The sequence below is a fragment of the Strix aluco genome, chromosome 1, assembly GCF_031877795.1.
Source record: "Strix aluco isolate bStrAlu1 chromosome 1, bStrAlu1.hap1, whole genome shotgun sequence".
Taxonomy (NCBI): Eukaryota; Metazoa; Chordata; class Aves; order Strigiformes; family Strigidae; genus Strix; species Strix aluco.
The window spans coordinates 121,475,105-121,496,191 of record NC_133931.1 but is presented as its reverse complement, the minus strand read 5'-3'; the positions used below and the strand labels follow the sequence as shown (position 1 = coordinate 121,496,191).

Genomic DNA, 21,087 nt, shown 5'->3' with positions numbered 1-21,087 from the left:
ATATTGCCTTACCATTTACATCCCGGAGAGGTGTTCTTCAAGGGAGCTGGTCTGCTGTCAGCAGGGCGCTGAATGCTGCAGAAAAGTGGACCAGACTTCCACTGATGAGAAAGCCAAAAACAAGAACTGCACTGGACTCTGGACAAATGTGCAAGGCAACCTGATCTGAAGGTCCAGTTCTTGTCTTCCACAAAACTGGAAGGATTGCATGCTATTTGTGTTTAGAAAAGAGTACACTGAGGGCACTGGCTGGGTTGTAGAGCGGACTCATGTGCTATGACACATAATATTTTGCCATCTGGCTTCTAGCTCAGCTGAGCGATGAAACCCAGAGCCTGGGTTATGGCATGGCAAGGGGAAGTGGCCAGGGAGCTTCAGCTGCAGGAAGAGGTTAACCATGAAGCTGTGCCTCGAACCCGACCTTACACAGGGCTGTCAGCCACGGGGGGACCAAGGACACTCTGGAGACAGGGAGGTGGGCTAGCAAACATGGGAAGGGGGCAGGTGCCTCTTTGGGAGCTGCAGCAGGCACTGCTGTCCCCTGTTTCTGCTAACAAGCAGGGCGCCCTGTGAGGTGGTGTCCCTGGTGACACCCTCAGACTCTGGAAAAAGCACTGGGGTTAGTGGCAGCAAAAGCCCCAGACAAAGCACAGACCAGTAAAACCCTCAACCCATAGCTGTTGCTTCATCTAGGAGGGTGGAGGACCGAGTCCTGTTCTGCATCTTCTTGATGTGTTTTGTCCTAAGAATTAATAAACAAAAACGTAACAATATCTTCAGCCAAGGACTAGATCTCAGTTCTTTCTACTTCCATGTGAACCCACTGCAAATGGTCAGAAAAAGAAGCTCTTGTCTGGTGCTCAGGCACTTTATTTTTTCTCGCTGCTCTGTTCCACCTTCATTTTTTGTTGCATTTTTTAGATTTCCATCCCCTGGGCCATGTAAAACAAAGCTCCTTCCATAGGGCCTCTGCTGTGCTTCAGCTGCTGCGTGCAGTGGACTTGAGGAGGAGGAGGAGGGCCGTGGTGTTTGCAGGAGCTGTGTTTTCCCAGCGCACCTTAACTCAAGCTCTGTCAGCGCTCTGTGACCAGCCACAAGGGCAAAAGGGCTCCAGAGAGGTGCCAGATGCTTTTCCTGGGCATGACAGTGGTGTGTAACGCGATGTTAATTAAGGGGAAACGTGGTTCACAGGAGAAGCTCTGCAGTTTGGTTTGGGACAGAGTTGGTGGCTCAAGAACAGGCCTCTTGGTTATTAAGCTTCATTCACGTGTGTGAGCTGTTCTCCATTTCATGCTCATAGGACCCCGGTGGGCTGTGTGTGTGCCCCACAGGAGACCCCACTTGTGGCTCTTATGGCCCATCTGGTTTCTTCAGTTCTCTGCCCTCCATGAAGTCAAGCTGTGTGGGTTGCTCCAGTCTGCACCATCCCTCCTCTGCTGCTCATTTTGCTTAACACCAAAGAATACAAAGCCAGAGACTCAAGCCTTAAATATGTACACAAGCCCTTGTTTTTGTATGAACAGGACTTGAAACATCCCAAAAGAGGCTGGTTTTCTTAATTATGTGTAACATATCAATATAACCAAAACCAGTAATTTTGCTATGTTTTATATATTTTGTTCTTTTCATAACCATGTTTCTTATAACTGAGTTTCAAAATCCGTATTTAATATTCTCTGAGGAAATTCACACCTTCGGTGCCTTTACCAGTCAGGGAATGATTCAGTTCCATTTCATGTAGTATCTCAGATGGTTGATGTCTGCTCTACATTTGAAAAATGAATGTGGATTTGTTTGGATTTAACATTAATAGTTGCAGGTCACATTGCAGAAATCACTGCTTTGAAAAGTTAAGGATAAATGTTGATAACAATAATAATTAAAATTCTAATTTTTCTTCAGCCACCTGCACAAAATTAAGCACCAAACTGCGTTATTGAATTCCCTACTATTTATTCCTGTTCTCCCATCTAGCTCCACCCGAAAGCATAAAGTCAGGTATTTTTATCACCAATACTCCAGTATTACAGATATAGAGGTCAATCTGTAATTTTAAATTATTATCTGCAGAATGGATCAAACCATGAGGAATTTTTGCTTGTCTGTCCTTTCTGGGCAGGGAGAGAATACGATATGCGTGTGAGCAAAGACAGTGCAGTAATGTGCAGGGACACCATGGTTCACATGGCATCTGCCTGGGACTCCTCCCCTGCAACTTACTTTACCAGCCCCAAGTCTCGAGCATCCCCAAATACCTGAAAATGTGAACCAACCTAACAAGGTGGGGATACGTGCATGGGCTGAGGGGACAGAAGGGGCAGCTGTGAGGGGGTGACTCCATTCTTCACTTGAGCCACACGCAGTTTTGTGTGACCTCGAGGATTTCACAATTCCCGTGCCTCTCTTCTGCAGCTGTAACACGGGAATAATAACGCTTCCTCCCCTTTCTCTGCTTCCTACTCTGCTTTTGGCACACTGCTAATACAAGAGGGCTTGATCTCAGTTGGAATCTATCAGTGCTACTGACATGTTAATAATACCAGCAGAAATGTTTCCTTTTTTCTTTGTACTGACAAAGCTCTGTGCGGGGTAGCAGCTCCCAACACGTCAGCCCAGAGCGTATTCACTTTCAACCCCAAATCTGAGGCGTTTTCCGGAGACAAGACAGAGAGTATACAAGATTCAGGCTGACTTTTAGGATTTTAAACAGGGAGAAGTAGTCATAACATGCTTCAGTTTGATGGCCCTCCAGTTATTGCATAAAAAACCTCTGAAATATCCTCAGCCTCTTGGCTGCTTGCACAGTGTAAAACCTTGTGCGGTTGAGTCAGGGTTTTGATGATTTTCTGTCTAGAAGCTCCTCTGGTAGATATCGGGTCCTGGAGGGGACAGACAGAGTTGGAGAATGTTGCCTCGGCAACACAGATGTAATTGAGGGGATTTTGTGTCTTGAAGGAAAACCTCAAAGTCAATGCCAGTTTCTATAAAAACTGTATGGGGTCGGGCACCCGGAGCTGCACGGGGAGAGCTCCCTCTGGGACATGGGAATCTCACTCTTTCCCTCTCAGTTCAGGAGTCACACAGTAGTGGGTTGGTTTCCTGCAGAGGAAGCCTGAGAAAATCTGAGCATAAAGTAAGGTTGCAGAAAGATTTTTCTAAAGATGACTTGCGATTAATGTTTTTGGCCTGAGTTTGAGAAATCTCCTTCTTATTGCTTGCAGTCATATAAAAACATCTCCCTAGTTGCTCTAGCTCTTACATAATTGATAATTTATAAATCTCTAATGATTTAAAAGTTCTCTTATAGTTTTCCAATAATAATAAATATGTTTATTCAAGCAGAATAAAGGTCAGGTTGATCATATTAATCTGTTTAACCAGTGTTGATAGCTGTATTATCTCCTTTCTAGTAGAACTAAAGTTAAACCTCCATAAATAGTTTTAAAACACACAAATGCTATTTTAGAAGAGGCTAAAGCCAAAGACTCAAAATGCAGTTTGGCTTTGATACCTATTGCCAGCCTCGAATGTCGATATCCAAGGAGAGGCAACAAACTCATACTCTTGTCTGTGCTTTCCTACTTGTGTATGGAATAGATGGGTTCTGCAGGGTGCAAAACATGAGGTGTAGCAGCATAACTCATGTACAAACCATTACTATTTATTATTGGTGAGGCTGAGGCATGCAAGCCAGCAAAGGAAATAGCTGGCACATCTTCATTAATTCCTTCTGGTTCTAAAGTAGTTTTCAGGAAATAATTCTCCAAGACCTTGGCTACACACACAGCGTATTTATTCGGAGTTGGCAGGGGTACCAGAAACCATATAGTTCATAGAGCCCTCATTTCTCTGGATCCTGAAGGTGTTTATCAGAAACGATTTTTAGACAGATTAGAGCCACACACATACACGGTACCAGTCCTATGACACTTGCTGGTGTCTTCAAGCACTTTAGATTTAGTTGTAACCCCCATCCACCCTATGAATAAGCTTCAGAAATTCCCCAGTGGCATTAAGGGTTATTTTGAGAATAAGGAGCCATGCACCTTAGCATGTTAAGTGAACACTGGGTTTTTCAGGGTTTTTTTTCTCCACGTTATCTGAACATAACTCTTATCTTTTCTTCTGTATTGTGACTATTTGACTTGTGACCTCAGGGATACTTTTCTGGTTGCTTTGAGATCTAGCCGTGACTAAAACCAGAAATTTAGATATATATTCAGACTTTTTTGTCTGAAAAATAGCCTGAAAATCTTGAATATCAGTCTCTCTCATGAGATGTCCTGATTTCATGCATTACAGCAGGGCCAGAAATAACATGAGAACAGCTTTTCTCACAGTATTTCGGTAGTTCTTTTCTGGCCACTGCCAAAAGCAGGATGTGAAGACATGCACGAACATTAAAGCAAACTCTTATTAGAATAGTTCAAGTTCCTTTTGCATTGTGGTAAAAATTTGTGTCAATTTTTATTTTATTCAGACTATTTCAACCCTTTCGGTACTTCAAAAATCTGTCAGTGTTTTTTCTTAATAAATCATTCTGCTAGCTTAAATGTGATTTGTGGGTTTTCATCTTTTTTTTCTGTTGTTTTGTTTTTTTTTTTAACACAGGCCAAGAATATGACAAAGTGCTCAGACCCAAATTGCACATTTGATTGTACGCATAAATGTTGGCTATCCCACTGGCTATCCCATTGGCTTTGCAAGCATTCCTCATTTGTGTAACATTAAGCATCCAGTAAGTGTTTGTTGGATTGGGACAGGGGCTGCCCTCAGATGCCCCAGGGGAAGGCCTGCAGCTGCCATCAGCAGGGCCATGCCCCAGGCTGTAAGGACAGAATCAGTTTCAGGTTTGCATAATTAAATTGTTTCCTTCAAAGCTGTCAACAAATTCAGGTGTCGATCACCTCACAGTGTTTCCACAAAGTAGCAAAATGGTATAAAGTTACCTGCTTCAGCTGCCAGGGTAAATACTGGGAATAAGTGCAAGCACAAAGCAGGGTCACAGCCTGCTGCCGTGTGCTCCTCTGGTGCGGGATGTGCCCTGGGCAGACAGCCCTGGCAGAGCCGGGGCAAATCTTGGTGCTGTGCCTGCCCTGTCCTGGCAGTGCCCGTAACAGTACTCACAGCACTGTCATGAAGTGCTCCTGCCTCTTTACAGAGCAGTAGTTGAAACGTGTGCTCTGCCCAGACAGTGGCTTGGCCCCTCCTGGAGAGAGGCTCTCCGCCCGCACCAGTCGTGGTGGCATCAGCCAGGGTTACGGACCTCTCTGCAGAGCGAGGCTTTCCAGATATCTGAACATGGGGGCTTCTCAGGGCGTGGCGGAGGTCAGCTAAGCCCTACTGGACTTTACCACCTCCATCAGGCTGAAGCAAGGCATATCCCAGCCTGCTCTAATAGACCAGGGCATCCCTTGCTTGCCTGTCTTTCCTCTTCACTTGTTCTGTAAGGAAAGAAACATGGAGACATGGTGAGCAGCTTGACCACGCAGCACCTGCAGGGTTACCTCACTGCACCAGCAGGCCTTTCCTGATGAGGAGTGGGCACGTCGCCCATAAACTAGATTCTCCAACCAGAGGGAAAGTGAACAGAACTTTGGACTGTCCAGAGCAGCAGCGAAAGCCCAGATCTCCTCAATTGTTTGCTAACTGCTAACCTCAGATCACCACATACCACCAGGTGGTTGGCTCAAACATTTGGTCTTCTTAGGAAAGCTGTCACCCCATCAGGTCCTGGGTAGAGTGGGTCAAGCCACTGTTACACACAGAGAGGAGACCTCTACTTTTTTGCTGAGAATTACCCTGAGGACAGCTAAGGTATTAGTGTCTTACTCCAGACAGGTGAATCAGAGCATGAAAATATGTGCCTGGCAAGACATGAACTGCCAGGCCATTTACAGGATCTAGTTCAGGGTTTGTGGATCCAGCCCTGGGATTATGAATCCTAGAATCTCAAATCGCAAGGGGACTTCAGGAGCAGTCAAATCCTAGTAGAGGGTTTTGCTGTTCACCTTTCTCCATACAATAACAGGGCTAAAACCACGTGGCTACAAACTATTGGAGTTGAAAATCAACCCCCTTCTCAACATTTTTTTGATACTCCTTCAGTGGCCTATAATACCTTTCTCCATTGGTTGGGATGCAGACATCTGGGGACAAACAGTTGGTCTTTTGCAGTCCACAAGCAAAACACTGTTGCTTTTATAGAAAAAGCCCTTGAGGAGGACATCCTCAATAGCTGCTGGGCCTCCAGGTCAGATAACTTAACTGTGAGACCTTTTTCAATGTTGTCACAACCACTGTCCTGTAAAAGGCTGTGACTGAGGTGCCTGGGCCCGCTTGGAATGCTCTCTCCAAAAAAAAAAGCACTTCGATTTGTGCCTGTGTTTATGTGGGAGACTCTCCATGGATTGAGCCATAAGGTCCCAGTTAAGGTAATTCTGTCTGGCAGCAGCACTAGGTAGTTTGCAATGAACATTTACAAACTGGCCAAGGAATACGATTTTTTACACAAAAGAAAGGTTCTTAAGCATGAAGCTGCTTCAAGCAATCCTCATGCCTTGGTCCTCTCTTGGATGGGATCTGCAGCCCTGGACTAGGTGGCTGATAATACAGAAATGCTCAAAATGCCTGGAAAGGACACAGTCGTGTCAATCGTCTCCAATGAAGGTAGCAGTCACAAACACATGGGTTTGCCAAAAGTCTCTGGCTAGTTCCAAGAAGCCTTCGTTTGTTTGCATTGCTAATCTACCAGAGACTGAGACTGCTCGGAGAGATATCAAGCCTTTTGTAAGCTTTCTTTCACTCTGCTTCTGTTGGGATCTGCAGGACAGCAGCCATCTGAGAAGGTTTTGGGAGACTGCACAGTTATCAGACTGAGACAGAAGGAAATAGTCTGAGCTGGAGGCAAGACAGCCTGTGCAGCTAAATGCACATTTTCATTCTTCAAGTCCTCTTGCTTCCCCTGTGGCTCAGCTCCTTGTTAGGGCTGGCAAACTCAAGGTCTCACTGCAGCAGGGTCTGGACAGGCTGGAGGAATGCCCTCCTGAGATGTACCCCCATGAAGTTCAGTGAATACTGTGAAACAAGGGGGGCATTTGACTCCCAGATTGTGTTGGGATCCCCACTGCAAGAAAAATTTCTGTAAGGCTTTTTGGAGCTCCCTTCTCATAGCAGAGTGTCGTGTACTTTTGAGTCTTTATGGAAAGGAGAGCATCATGAGGGTAGCACAGGGTGTACGTGGCACGTGTCCTTTTCCTGAGTAGAAGCAACACGGTTTCATGCCCCTCATTGGCCAGAATGATTCCCCAAAAGAGGGGCTGGCTTTGGATCCTGGCAGCCTGGGTTGCCATTTTGCCATGCAGCATCCCAAAATCTGCATTTATCAAGCTAAGAAACTAAATTGTCTTTGTTTGCTTAATGAACCTTAGTAAACCTTTCTTTTCACCTTGTTTCCTTCCACACAGCAATGTGACTGACCAGCACCTCTCCCTGCAGCTGAGGATGCAGCTGCACTCTCATGGGCCCTGCAGCAAAGAACAAGGAGAGAAACAGAGTGTGTGAGCGCAATTGTGCTGCCCCGGTGCTCCCAGGGCTGGAGCACACTGGGTACCTGCACATCAGCTGCACACATGGGAATCACTGGGAGTGACTCTCCCATCCCTCCCCTTAAATTTCCTTTGGGTAGGAGTGATATCTTTCAATCCATGTTTGGATTTTCATGCTGTTACTTATTACCCAGAGCTGCCCAAGGGAACTGTTCCTGGTCACAGCAGGCTGGGTTTGCAGCACATCCTCAGCCATGAGGAGCAATCCAGGGGAAGTCTGCAGCCTGCTTTGGCTCTCATTCAGATATTTTGCCATCATTTCATTTGAAGTTATTCAAGACATGCTTGCCCAAACCACACTTGCTACTGGCCAGTGCAAAATGTTACCTGCACCAGCAAAGTGAGATTTCACCTATTTTTCCACAAAACTTATTGATTAAAACCTTGAAGGGGTACCTGCAGGTGGTAGCCACTTTTTGTAACTGAATTCCCTCCACATTCTTATTACTCTGTAAAACTGTTACTAGTTGATTATAGAAGCACAATCTTGTTACTTCGTTGGCCTGTTTCATTTTAGAAATGTAAATCTGGTGGACTTCTGACAATTGCTAGCTTTCTCATTGGATTAAATTCTTAGACAGTTTTATTGTTTCATTCTGCAAGGTTTTCCAGGGTTTTCTTTGGCTGGGTCAGCTTTTCTAAACTGCCACTTAGATTTGCTATGAAAATATATGCCTCTCTGCAACCAGTGCACACCCCGCCAGATGCACAGTGGAAGCCCGGAGTCCAGGCTGCTTACCAGACCCCTGCCTGCTGCTGCAGGACACTGACAGATCTCCAGTGGGGCCGGTGGCATTGGGAAGTGTCATGAATAAGCTCTGTGCTTGATGTCAGGGACATACATACTTACTTGAGGTTGCAAAGAGATGCTCCACATCCCTAAAGCTGCTTCTAGAGTTGAGCATTTTTGGCCAGCACTTTCTGAGGCCCCAGCATCACAACTGCATTTTGTCCTGGTTGTAATGGTTGCCCATGGTATGGAATAGCTGTTCCCAGGCCATGAGGATCCTCTCTCATGTTGACTTTCTCTGATGGAGACTCTCTGAGACTTGCAGAATGTCTGAGGGTGCTGTGGGATACTTGAGTTTGCATTTCCCATCTCCTGGAGCAAGAATGTACATGGTATTTTCCTTTTTATTTAAGAGTGCAAAGTATTTTCCTCTTAAAGTTGAAATATATTTCACTTTTTTGGGATGGTGGGTGTGGATGTGGCAGCCATGTAGGAGAGAAGACACGTGATTCAAATTCAGTTCTAGCAAAAGTTAAAGTGGTTTCTATTACACATTCCTACAAAGTTCAGAACAGATTAAGTGGTAATTAGATGTCAGTAATTGCCAGTGGAACTAAAATCATAACATAGATCTCAGTAACTCTGTTGATTTAGAAATGTCGACAATAATAAGTCTACACTGGTACTCATAGAGCCCTACGACTGGTGAAAATGAGCATGTCCATGCAATGGAAGTGTCTTAAAGATATGCAAAAATCTGAAAAGCAACGCAGGGGGGACTGAAAAGAGTTCTGATTTGGTTTTGTTTTTTTGTTTTTTAATGCTGGGTTTGGAAAGAATTAGGCCTCAGTTTCTTTAGAGAAATCACTCCTCTTTGTTTTGTACCTCTTCACACCACATCAGACCCAGTGTTTGGCAGTCACCTATATTCCTTAGTTGCTGCGCTTAAAAACATTCACCTAGTCATTACATTCTGGGAAGCATACCAAGGCTGGCCCACAGATGTCCACTTTTCCAAATATTTTCCTTTTGCATGACACCCCACCACAGATAGTTGTGGAATGGGTTGGAAGAAGGCATCAATCTGACCATAACTTCTGCTTCTGAACAGATTTTGCCCCTCATCTGCAAGTGCACATGGAATATTTCTCTCCAAGAGTTGCTCCAGTTCCACTTCGAATATTTTCCTGCCTAACCTCACACAAGGGTAAGGACTAGGTAGTCTGTTTTCCTAATGGTGTAATTAGAAAAGAAAGTCAGTCATAAGTGAGTTCAGTGAAGGTCTACAGGGCAAGACTGGCAGCCACGGGGACAGGAATTTTCCATATACTGGGCAAACACAGCACAAAAAGTGGCTATCCTAGAGCCTCTGCACTATCGCACCTATTGTGACCGACCGCAGTTACCAAGGATTCTGCGACTGGTTATCAGACTGAAGCAACACTGATTTCTTCTCTCTGAACATTAGGAGCTGCCTTTCCTTTGGACTGGTTGCCCCCTGGAAAGTGGGCAGAGAAGATTGACTGGTTTATTACATGGTATGGTCCACCAGGGGGTCTCAGATTGGCCCTAATCAACCCCAGTCCCACAACCAAGGTTTACTAAACTGCTGACCATCTATCACCAGCCTACTTGTCCCTTTTTTTTTTTTACTTTTTGAGTGTCTGTTTGTCCCAATATGTGTTCCCCCACCCTTCCGTCATTGGAAGGTTTAATGCTGAGTGAAAAACCACGAACAGCCTTTGAACATGTTCTGCCAAGTCTCTTTACAGTACAATACTGGCAGGAGTAAAACACTGGGGCCAGGCAAGTATGCAAGCTTCATCACATTAAAGGAAGCAGAGCAGCACGGTTATTGCATCATTCTATGGCTTCCCAGACATTGTTGTTATTTTTTCATTAGAGCAACAGAACTGCACTTGGTGCTTTCTCCTGAAGAGCCAAGGAGGCCCCAAAAGGTTGTCAATTGGAGGACAGAATGCGGCAACTGGAAAGACGAGTGGTTTACTGCACTAATTTTATAGTGCAGCCTTTACCAGTCTGTGGTAGCGGGAACCAGCAACATGATCTGTGTTCACATTTTTTTTTAAAAAAGACACGTAGCCAAATACTTAAAACTATTTGCTTGTTCAAGACAAGTTATTTGGAAATTTAACTACTACTGAATCAACCAACATTTTTCAACACTAAATCATTTCAATTCCATATCATATGTTTTTAATTTTATCAGCATCTGTAACTTTTTAATTACCATTTTTATTAAAGCCTTTTTTTTTTTTTTTCAGAAGCAGTACACAAATCCCTAGCTATTTAATCTGGGCATTAGAATGTGCAGTTCAAGGCTTGGCCATTGGAGCGAAATTCTGCTGCCAGATGCACCCACTGGACCACAGGTGCTCTGCATTGTTCTCCTGCATTCACCAAGCCCCTTGGAGAAGTGAGGTGTGTCACAACATGGCTGGACAAAACCTTACCACCAACATTGTAATGAACAATTTTGCCCCCCAGAATCTTCTAGGCATATTCTCACCTAATGAAGAAAGGAGAAGCTTTAAAGGCACTCAGGATCCTGGTGCAATGGAGACTTGACTGAAAAGTGCTGGTTTATGACCTATTGTTTCACGGTTCAGCATTAGTATAATGTCATTCTCCTGGTCCTTCTCCAGTACACACTCAAAGTCACAACAAGCAAAGGTTTTGACTGGCCAACTACTATTTTGTCATGTCAAGATTCTCAAATGATGGAAGAAAACACATTAAATTAGTAAAGATGGTTTTGTGCCACTGGAGAACTGCAAAACCGATAGGATTAGGCCACATCATATTATATGGTAACCAAAGTCAGAGCTTCCTTACACAGGTTTACGAGCCTTTCAGAAAGAAAACATTTGTGTTCAAAGTAGGATTACAGTTGTTGTAAAAGAAAGATCAAGCAGCTGAAGGGTACCGTGCTCCATGTAGACTAGGATAAAACACATAACTTGCCAATGACAACAACTAGAAAAGAGAGAGGAACTTGCCAACTGAAAGGTGTCTGGCAGATAACACAGAAACAAGTCAGGAGGATAAACACAAGCCATGCTGATGCTGTCCATGGAAATTCTTCCCGGCAAGTTGCGAGTATTACTGAACTGATAACTAGTCAAGAGGATGAAAAGCACACATTATGATGTAAAATGGCACTCAAGGAAAAGATTCATGAAAATGGGTGACTTTTGGCTGGCTTCAATAGCCAAAGCAGCAAGATATTGATCATTAAGGAACATCTCTGTTTAAGCAGAGAAGGGAACAATAATTGGTAAAATTAATTCCTCCAGGAACGGTGTACTGTAACTTCCCATTGCAATGGCTGCAGCTGCAGACATGCTGGTCCTGGCCCGTGTTGGGTCACTGAACAACAGATTAGGTTGTCTGAACTGAGAAGTGGCCAAGATGCAGCACTGCTTCCTTCTGCTGTTCTGGATCCTGAGCAGTGTGTGACAAAGTTTAAGTGGGTAAAGAAGAGACAAACCACAATTTACAGTTGGGGAGCAGTCAGCTTCTGACTCTGGAAATAAGCTCTGCAAACAGCCTGCATGGAAACTTGAATACCACTGCTGAACAAACACATTACACATTTCCATCGCAGTCATCCTGCTGTCATGTGTAAAACAAAGATTATTTTGGTGGAAATATGCAAGGAACAACCATTTAATTTATTATGAGATGAAATTCTTAAACTAACATATTATCTAGTTCAGCCTTCTGGGAAGATTCACATCTGACCCCCAGCATCAGCAGCTTATTTGTCTCATTTTAGGAGATGTAGAATGAAAGAGGTACTGCGCTTTCACTCAAAGCGATCAGTTAGCCTAAAGCAAATTAGTGAGTCAAATCTCAAGACAGCCCTGTGAATCTCAAGCTCATTTACTCACTAAAGGAAAGTTTTGGTGATGGAGCAGAATAACAAAGCCCCTAATATATCGCAGATCCATTACACCCAGGCCGTGAAGTTTATATTTCCCTAACAACTTGGAGACAATATCATGTGTCAGAGCACATGCACTTGTCATTAGCATGAACATTAAGAAGACATGAACATAAATCCCAGATTCAAATGTGTAGTTTGAACATCCTGGGACAATTAAATTATTGATAATGGTTATCTGTCACCAAGCAATAAATCATAAAGTCATGGAGTGGTAGAAGAAAAGCTATCTTGCTGCTGACAGATGCATAGATGAAAGATGTGGTGGGCCTTTAAAGTTCCAGAAATAATTGCATAAAGGTGAAAGATTTCTTCTCTTGCTTTTTTTCTCATCAACTATAGTATTTCCATACTCAAAATAACACTTTCTCGTGACAACTTTTCTTACTTGGCCTCCATGTTTTCTGACATTTTAATGAAAATGAGGAAAGAAGCTGAAAATGAGCAGCCGGTGAAGAGCAAGCCTGGCTTTATGGCTGCCAGTTGGAGCACAGTGCTCTGTGCAGAGCTGGGAGCTGGCTCCCGAAATTGTGAAAAGTGATGGATATTCCCTGCTGATGGTAACATCAATGTAAATAAACTGAAGAAAAACCCCCTATATTACAAGACTGTGAAAATACAGGAATCGTATAGAGAAAACAAGGAGGGAACAGACGACGGCAAATGAACAGGACAGAGGTTGACCCCCTTTTTTAAACCACTTCATTTTTGCAACTAAAATAAGACTCTGTATTGAATTTGTACATCAAATCGCTCTGCGCTGAACATAATACTGAGTTCCCGTGCTCTGTATAAGGTTTATGTAGACAAGTAGCAGCTGGTGGAAAGAGAAAGGAGTGAAGGCATTTCCCTTCCAGGCCTGGGAGCCGGGGAACGGGAGCTGGCTGGTGCCCGGTTATACACGGTGGGAATGCCGGGCCCGGGTGGCTGTGGCTGCGGCTGCTCGAGTTGGTGCCAGGGCTTGAATAGGCTGGCAGGCGCTGCCAGGAGGGGTGTGTGAGCAGCAAGTGGGACCCAGCTTTGTGAGGATCCCTTTTCAGAGGGCTGCAGTGCTGTGAAACTCAACGCAGCTTTGCAGAGAAAGTGGAAGCTTTTCAAATGTACAGGCTGTACTGCACCGCTCAGAAAGGCCAGGGATCACATTCATTTATTCATTCATTTTCCAACAACTAAATCTCTTTATATTAATTACATGGAATTCACCAGTTTTGGCCAAAAAAGATGTATTTTTTCTTAATAGGGATCCTTTGCCTGTCTGGCGATCTATATCGATTTCAACACTTCTTCTCCTTGTACGAAACTTAGAAACTGCAGGCATGGCAAAGGAAAACAGCACAAATAAGTCATCTTAAGTCTGGAATTAACTCTCTGAGGTCTTAAAATAAAGACTTCAGAGGAACTACTCTGAGGCATAAGGGCTACCAGTGTGAATGAGAATGGCAAGCTGAGGCTATTTAATTGTCAGGAACATGACATTTATTGCCCTGACACCTGTATCATAAAATTACATTTACTTTGGAACTTACTCCATTTGAAATCCACGCTAAACAGTCAAGAATGCCTTGAGAGGTCATGTTAAGGACAAGAGTTATTGTCAGGGAGTTTTTTTCCCCTCAACAGTTAGAAAAATAAGCCACCATTTAATGTATTATTCATAAGCAAGACAGTGATAAACTATTTGTATCTACAGCTTCTCTCACAGAAAAGACAAAAATAAAATCAAGCCTCTCCTCTCCCAAATGAATTTGGCAATTAGCATTTATTGTAGAAGTATTTTTGGGTATAGTGATGAAGCATATGATACTACTACAGCTGTGACATCAGTAGTATATATAATATGGATATATTTATTCAAAATAACATACCAGGCCTATGGGGCAGATCTGGAAAATACCTAATATAGCATTTGATTGGTCACCGGTTGCTCATGGAACTTGTGACAACCCTGTGACTATGTAGGTGTTTGCATCGATCAAAGAATACCACTTGGAGTAACATTTTGATCTCCACACTGTCAGCACCTGTCTGTAGCTGGTTTCCTTTAAAATACTCTCTACACCTTTCCTAAGGGCCCAGTGCAGTCCTCCTTTTTTCACAATTGCATCAGTCTTCTAAAATGAAATCTTAAATGAGCCTTTATGTTCGCTTCAGAGAAAACACAAGTAAAAAGTTGGATTTGCATTATGTCTTCCTTAGAAGCTTCTGCCAGCAGTAAAATTAGTTGCCTTGAGTAGCCACACTAGTTAGAGGGAAAATAACGAAATTACAAACTGCTTCCAAAACAAGAAAATTGTTAATTATTAAAGGAAGGAAAAAAATTATTCAGAAGTGAGTACTTGACATACACAAGTTTTTTAAACATTTGGGTTTTTTCAGTTTTGTCAGCAGTCTGTGCTTGTAATTAAGACATTACTGCTCCCAGGGGAATGCCTTAGCATTATTTGTTGAGCATGGTATGTGCAGTGGGTCTGTAATCTATAATATCAATAATAATTTATGTGCTCTTTTGAAAGCAACTCTAATTCTGGACATAATTCTATGCAGAAAAATAAAGTGACTGAATCAATACAATGTTGTCATCAGTTTAAAAATGAAAAAAACACAATAAGATAATTTGTAAATGTAAATATAATAGCCTACTTTTTATTTACAGCTGGTTAATTTTAATTTGAGTTAAACACGTGTTAATTAAAACACATTTCACCAGCTACTTATAAAATTAAGCACTATTTTGTTTGATGTTGGTAGAAACAGGAAATTTGGAGTGATGTCTACTGCTACAGCTGTTTGCAGTCCTTATATAACACCAGATGTGAGATTGATGTATCTGCATTTTGTCCTCTCCTGTGAATTGCAAGTGATCAAACAGGCAAAAACATAATGACAAGATGATTGGACAAGTTTAGCATGAAGGGAATTTTCAAGACATTCATAAATCAATGCACAACCACACACAGAGTGAAGGAAAATTTATTGTAATGACATAGATAAGCAAAACCATTTCTATCTACAATGAATTTCAAATACAAACATATTAATTGTAGAAAATGACATAACTTAACAGATAGTGTTTTGAACAATGTAATGCTAAAAGACACACAAAACTAGGTGCGAGTGTTTTCTAAAACGTAGGTGTGACAAACCAACAATGTAAAAACAAACATAATTTTCCACAGATTTATTGTTATTATCCTCTCATAAATGAGCTCTGCTATGAAATACAAATGCTAGAAGGAGTAATCATGTATTTAAATGTAGCTGTATTGCAAAACAAGTGTGTTGGTAAAAGCTGCTAAAGCATCAGCCATACTTTGCTTTTTCTGTTGCTAGAGCCAATCTGCGAATGTTTGCTATGCAACCAGCTGCTGCCTCCTGCAGAGTTTCATCTGTAGAGCCTACCATGGCCAGCAGGAGCTAGTAAAAATACAAAAGAGAAACAACATAAGAAAAACAAATAAGCGTGCTATCATTTAAATACTATTAAAATCATAACTAAAACAACTGCATGAATTTACCCACACACATAATAAATACTAAAAATCATATTAACAACACTGTACTATATAGGTATGTATACTTCTGTATGTATAGTTTTGTATAGCTATATGTATTAACATACACATAGAGCACAGTACTTTATATTCTATTTGTACCTGTCAATTGATATTTTCATGTCTGATTTTTCTGTTTATTGTATCATGCCTGTCTATTGGTTGTGACTTGGATTTTTTCATGTAAGTAGAAATATCATATGCTTTATTTGAAATCATGGTTTTCTTCCCAATGTATACTTGTAAATTTGTACACACTCAAGTTTTTTAATAAAAAAAGCCATGGGTTTTTTTTTTGGATCTTGATCATGAAACTGGATCCATGTGAATGGACCCTTGTGTCCCATTGACTGCAGTAGGTTTCTTTATTGTCACAGCAAACCGCTCACATTAAACTGCTTGAAGGATACAGATCTGGGCAAATCAGTCTTAAACATTTGCATGTAAAAGTAAAAAACAAAAGCTCAAGAAAGGCGCCAAACTTTTGGAGCTGATTCAGCTTTTCAGTCATGTGGAGTAGATCCTTTAATCTGGAAGTCATTCAATTTTTTCAGTGGAAATTCCCTTGGAGTACGGTACTGTTCAACACAACTATGACCTAAGACAGGCCTTGATGATAAAACATTTTTACATATCAGAAAACCATTAATAATGGGTTTGGATCTCACTTCTTCAGTGTGTTGCAAGTTGGTGATGCAACTGCAAAAGAAGTATATGCTGGAAAACAGAAGAGTCTTGCTTAGCTTAAATCAGCTCCATGCAACCCTCAGGTTTCTGAAAATGTGCCAAGCTTAATGCGCGTTCAGGTATTTTGAAGCTCAGACAGCTCTAATTAAAACCTATATTTTCAGTCTGTGATACTTAGGATTCTGTGTTCACCCAAACAATGTTGAGTCAAACCACAGAGAAATCTGTTATCACTCAACTCCGGTGCATATTTTTCATACAGCTAAAATATTACACAAAATTATGAACTGCTAAATATAAAAGCATAAATTGAATGCAGACATCAAATTCATATGCTACCTTTTTCTAACCTTCCAGCAATCATGAGGCATGGGCCACAGCTGCACACATATGGCATTTGCTTAGAGAGATCAAAGCATTTTATACTTGAGGAAGTATTTGTGTTAGCCAAATGTACAAAACAAGCATCTTGCCAGTCACCTTTCACACTTTGACCCCAAAATGTAACTTGTAAGAGTGCCTGTGATAGGCCTGAATTATGTCAAAAAGAGTATTATGTAAATTAAGCAATAATGAAAAATTTTTCTAGCAATTCTTCTTCCTATAATTTCCACTACTGTAATCACATGTCTGTGTACAAATAGCTAGATAAGAATTCTTAAAGTACGAACACTACTGAAAGGATATGCCAGAGTTAAAATGCCATGAGAAGAAATTATATGGGAAAGTTTTGTGTTCTTATACTTTATCTGCACACAAAAGATGTGCCAGGGTCAGCAACCAGAGAAGTCAGTGGAAGTTTCACCACTAACTTCAACTGGAAGCAAGACCAAGGAGCATGTCTCTGCGTAATGATAAAGCTGCTCTACAAAGCACAAAGGCCAGAATCAGGTCTTATCACATGCTTAACAACTTTTTTTTTTTCTTAAGAAATATTGCTGGAGGAAGATCTTTCTTCCTTGCTATTTCCCACCAGCTGATTTCTCATCAGCTTAAACTATAAAGTGTTTCTTTGGGTGCCTCACAACTTTCTTATATAACTTACAGAGGAAAACTGGTATAGATCCTTCATATCCCTGACTCAAACCCAAAAATATGTATGCACATACTGTTCCTATGGTGGTTTTGGTAAAGCCATAAGTTTCAAATTTGGGGGCAAGGAAACTATACGTCTTATGTGATTATTCACTGCATCTTCACAAATCTAATGCAAGGCTTTTTCAGTGCAGTGAGAGTAGAACTCAAACTTTCATAATAATTTCATCATAAGACTCGTTATCAATGCATAAGAGCAGAAGTTCATCACAAGAATAATGTTTTGGAGATACATTATCTAGTAGAAATACAGCAAAAAGCAAAAACAGACCTTTAGTTTTATTACAACTGCATGTTAGGTAGTAACATTTATTTCTTCTTTTAGCCACCACTTCTCTCAAGGCTCAGAAGACTTAGGATAATAGGAATTTTTCTGTCACTTTCCATGGAGATCTCAATATTAAGCAATGACAATGGCTGTACAGGAGGGTCTGTGCTCTTTGTTGCAAGTGCATTTCAGAAAATCAGGGTTAGGTATCAAAGAACAGCATAATACACAACACTGGTTCAAAGTACCCAAATAAATGCCTAAAGAATTATTGGTACTAATGCCACCAATGCAAACAGCATTTTTTATAAAGGTATCAGATTTTTCTCCCTCTGAGTTCAGGGGATCAAGGATCAGTTGCTCTCTTAATTTGTTGTTCTTCTAAATCACTTGCCAGTGGTAACATGTATAAGAACTGCCACATCATACAAAATCCCGTACTACACTGTGTCTCAGGATTTTCACAATATTACTTCAAAGAAATATTCTTGGAAAAACAGTCCAATACAGTAGCTGCCTCTGAGGACTGAGAATATACAGCAAAATTTGTCAGTTAACTTACTCCTTTTGTGCTAACAAAAAGACAGCTGAAGAGAAGATTATAAAAAATGCAAAATATTTCAGTATAAGTAGGTAATTCCATATTTAGGAATCTAACTTTGAAGATTTTGATATAAATACTGCCTTAAATGAAATTAAATTTTATTCTTTTTGTATATTCAAGAAAGTTATAATTCTTTCACTTCCTGACTGCCACTCCTTGATCCTTTCGTGGGTTCAGTTCAATTTACTGGCCATTTGGGTCATCCAATTCAGGTATGGAAATGTATTCATAGATAGTATACACAGACTATACCCACATATTAGATATATTTGACAAGTCCAAGAAATCTTTTTGTATTCCAATGCACCAGTGCAATATAACATGTCCTTTTTCTTGATGCAATGCCCTTGAACTTCATGTATCCCTTCCCTTTACTGTTCAGGTATTGTTTTCTGACACATGTAAATGTTAACAGATGTGAGAAGCAGTAAAAAAGCATGTGGTACAAATGCTTCTTTCTGGCACATAAAAGGCACTTTCCATAGACAGAGAAAGCATTTGCAGCACTATGTAGCCTTCATTTTCTGTTGGCAGGTATCTATATTCTAAGGAGAGAGTCCAAAATTTTTTGCACAGTTAGCACGTCATACCAGCAAATAAGCACAAATACAAGCTGTTTGGAGAACGTACAGAGCATATGTAGCATTTCTGGATTCCAAAAGCAACAGCAATGCACAGCCAAATCATTTAAATATTCACAACAATTAACATTTTGCTATTACTATCCCAGCTTTAAAATAGCACAGAATTGTGATACTATATTAGGATTGCACAATCATAGAATAGTTCAGAATGGAAGGGATATCAGGAGGTCTCTAGTCCAATGGCATGCTCAGAGTCAGCTACAAGGTTAGACCAGGTTGCTCAGAGTTTTATCCAGCCTGATCTTGAAAACCTCCAAGGATGGAGATGGCACAATTTCTTTGGGCAACCTATTGCAGTGTTTGACTGTCCTCACAGACAAAAAGGCTTTCCCTGCATTCAGTTACTCTTGTTTCTGTTTATGCCTGTTGTCGCTCATCCTCTTGCCATGCATCACTGTGAAAAGCCTAGTTCCATCTTTTTGATGACTGACCTCCTTGTAGGTACTAGAAGGCTGCTATTGAGTCCACTTGAAACTCTCTCTTTTCCAGGCTGAAAAAGCCCAGTTTCCTTAGTTTCTCCTCACAGGGCAAGTGCTTCAGCTCTTGACCATCCTGGTGGTCCTCTGCTGAACCTATTATGGTTTATCCATGTCTCTCCTGTACCAGAAGCCAAAGCTGGGTGCAGTATTCCAGGTGTGGTGTAATGAGTACTAAGTGGAACAATCACCTCCCCCAATCTACTGGCCGTGCTCCTGCTTATATGGCCTTTGCTGTCAGGGCACTTTACTGGCTAATGTTTTGCTTGCTGTCTACCAAAATCTCCACACCCCTTTCAGTAAAACTGCTTCTCAGCCAGTCAGTCCCTAGCCTGTATCACTGCAAGGGCAAGTGCAAGTCTTTCTCAGGTGCAGGACTTTGCATTTGTCCTTGCTGAATTTCATAATGTTCCTGTTGGCCCACTCCAGCCCTGCCTAGGTATCTGATTGGCAGCCCTTCCCTTGACTGCACTGAAATTGTCCCCCCTGCACCAACTGGCAACTTGGTGTCATTGCAAACTGTTTGAGTAAGCAGTCCATTGCCTTTCTCAGGTCACTGACAAACATGTTAAATGGGACAGGTCCCAACAGAGAGAGTCCTTCGGCCCTCCCCTTGTCACCAGCCTCCAGGTAGAGTACAAGCCATTAACTACTACCCTCTGAGCTGATCATCCAACCAGTTTTAATCGATTTGGTTGTTCACACATCTAGCCTATAACACACTGAACCTTGGACAGAAGTATGCTGTGGGAAACAATATTGAAAACCTTGCTAAAGCCAAGGTAATGACATCCACTGCTCTCCTCTCATCTACAAACTTCGACTCACAGAGGGCATTCAGGTTTACCTTTGGTAAATCTAAGTTGATTGTTCCCAATCATCTTCTCCTTCTTGTACTCAGAAATGCGTTCCAAGAGGATTCCCCCCGTGAAGCTGACCGGTCTGTAGTGCACCAGACTGGGAGGAGGAATTGTTGATCTGAAGACATGCTTTGCAAACTCTTATTGTTGGGTGTTACTATCTCGGGCATACCAAAGGTGTAGCAAAAACATAAAGTCTTTTGTTCCTCAGGGCAGTAGTAAGAAGTAAGGGGATAAGCCATAATGCTTGCTTGCATAGTCATGCATTATGAACGTTGTCACCACTGTCTGAAAACACAGCTTCCTTCCACATAGTATCTTTACCATCACAAAATAACCAATTGAAAAAGCATTATTTCAAACAAGACAACACAAGCATCAACATAAGAACTCACAGAAGTGTCATTTCAAAATGGGTATGGATCCCTGGATAAGCAAGACAGTAATAAAAATGGGCTAGTAATTCTAGAATTTTTCACTTCTACAAAAGAAGTAGCGCAAGGGGATTTGAAAGCAGAAAAATTGTACGCAAATTTTGTACGAACAAACCTCGAATGTGACAAAATCTCAGATGGTAGTGATGCTCCATGTACTGGTT

At 41.7% G+C, this 21,087-nt stretch overlaps 1 protein-coding gene across 1 annotated transcript in view; it reads right to left on the bottom strand.

Annotated features, from left to right (window-relative positions):
• Positions 1-15,256: 15,256 nt before the first annotated feature.
• The window catches only part of ODAD2 (outer dynein arm docking complex subunit 2), an 88,657-nt gene continuing 82,826 nt past the window's right edge, over positions 15,257-21,087 (bottom strand). Inside the window, exon 19 of the mRNA XM_074848862.1 lies at positions 15,257-15,718. Within this exon, the coding sequence (XP_074704963.1) occupies positions 15,605-15,718 (114 nt within the window). The 3' untranslated portion in view covers positions 15,257-15,604. The remainder of the gene's footprint in view (positions 15,719-21,087) is intronic.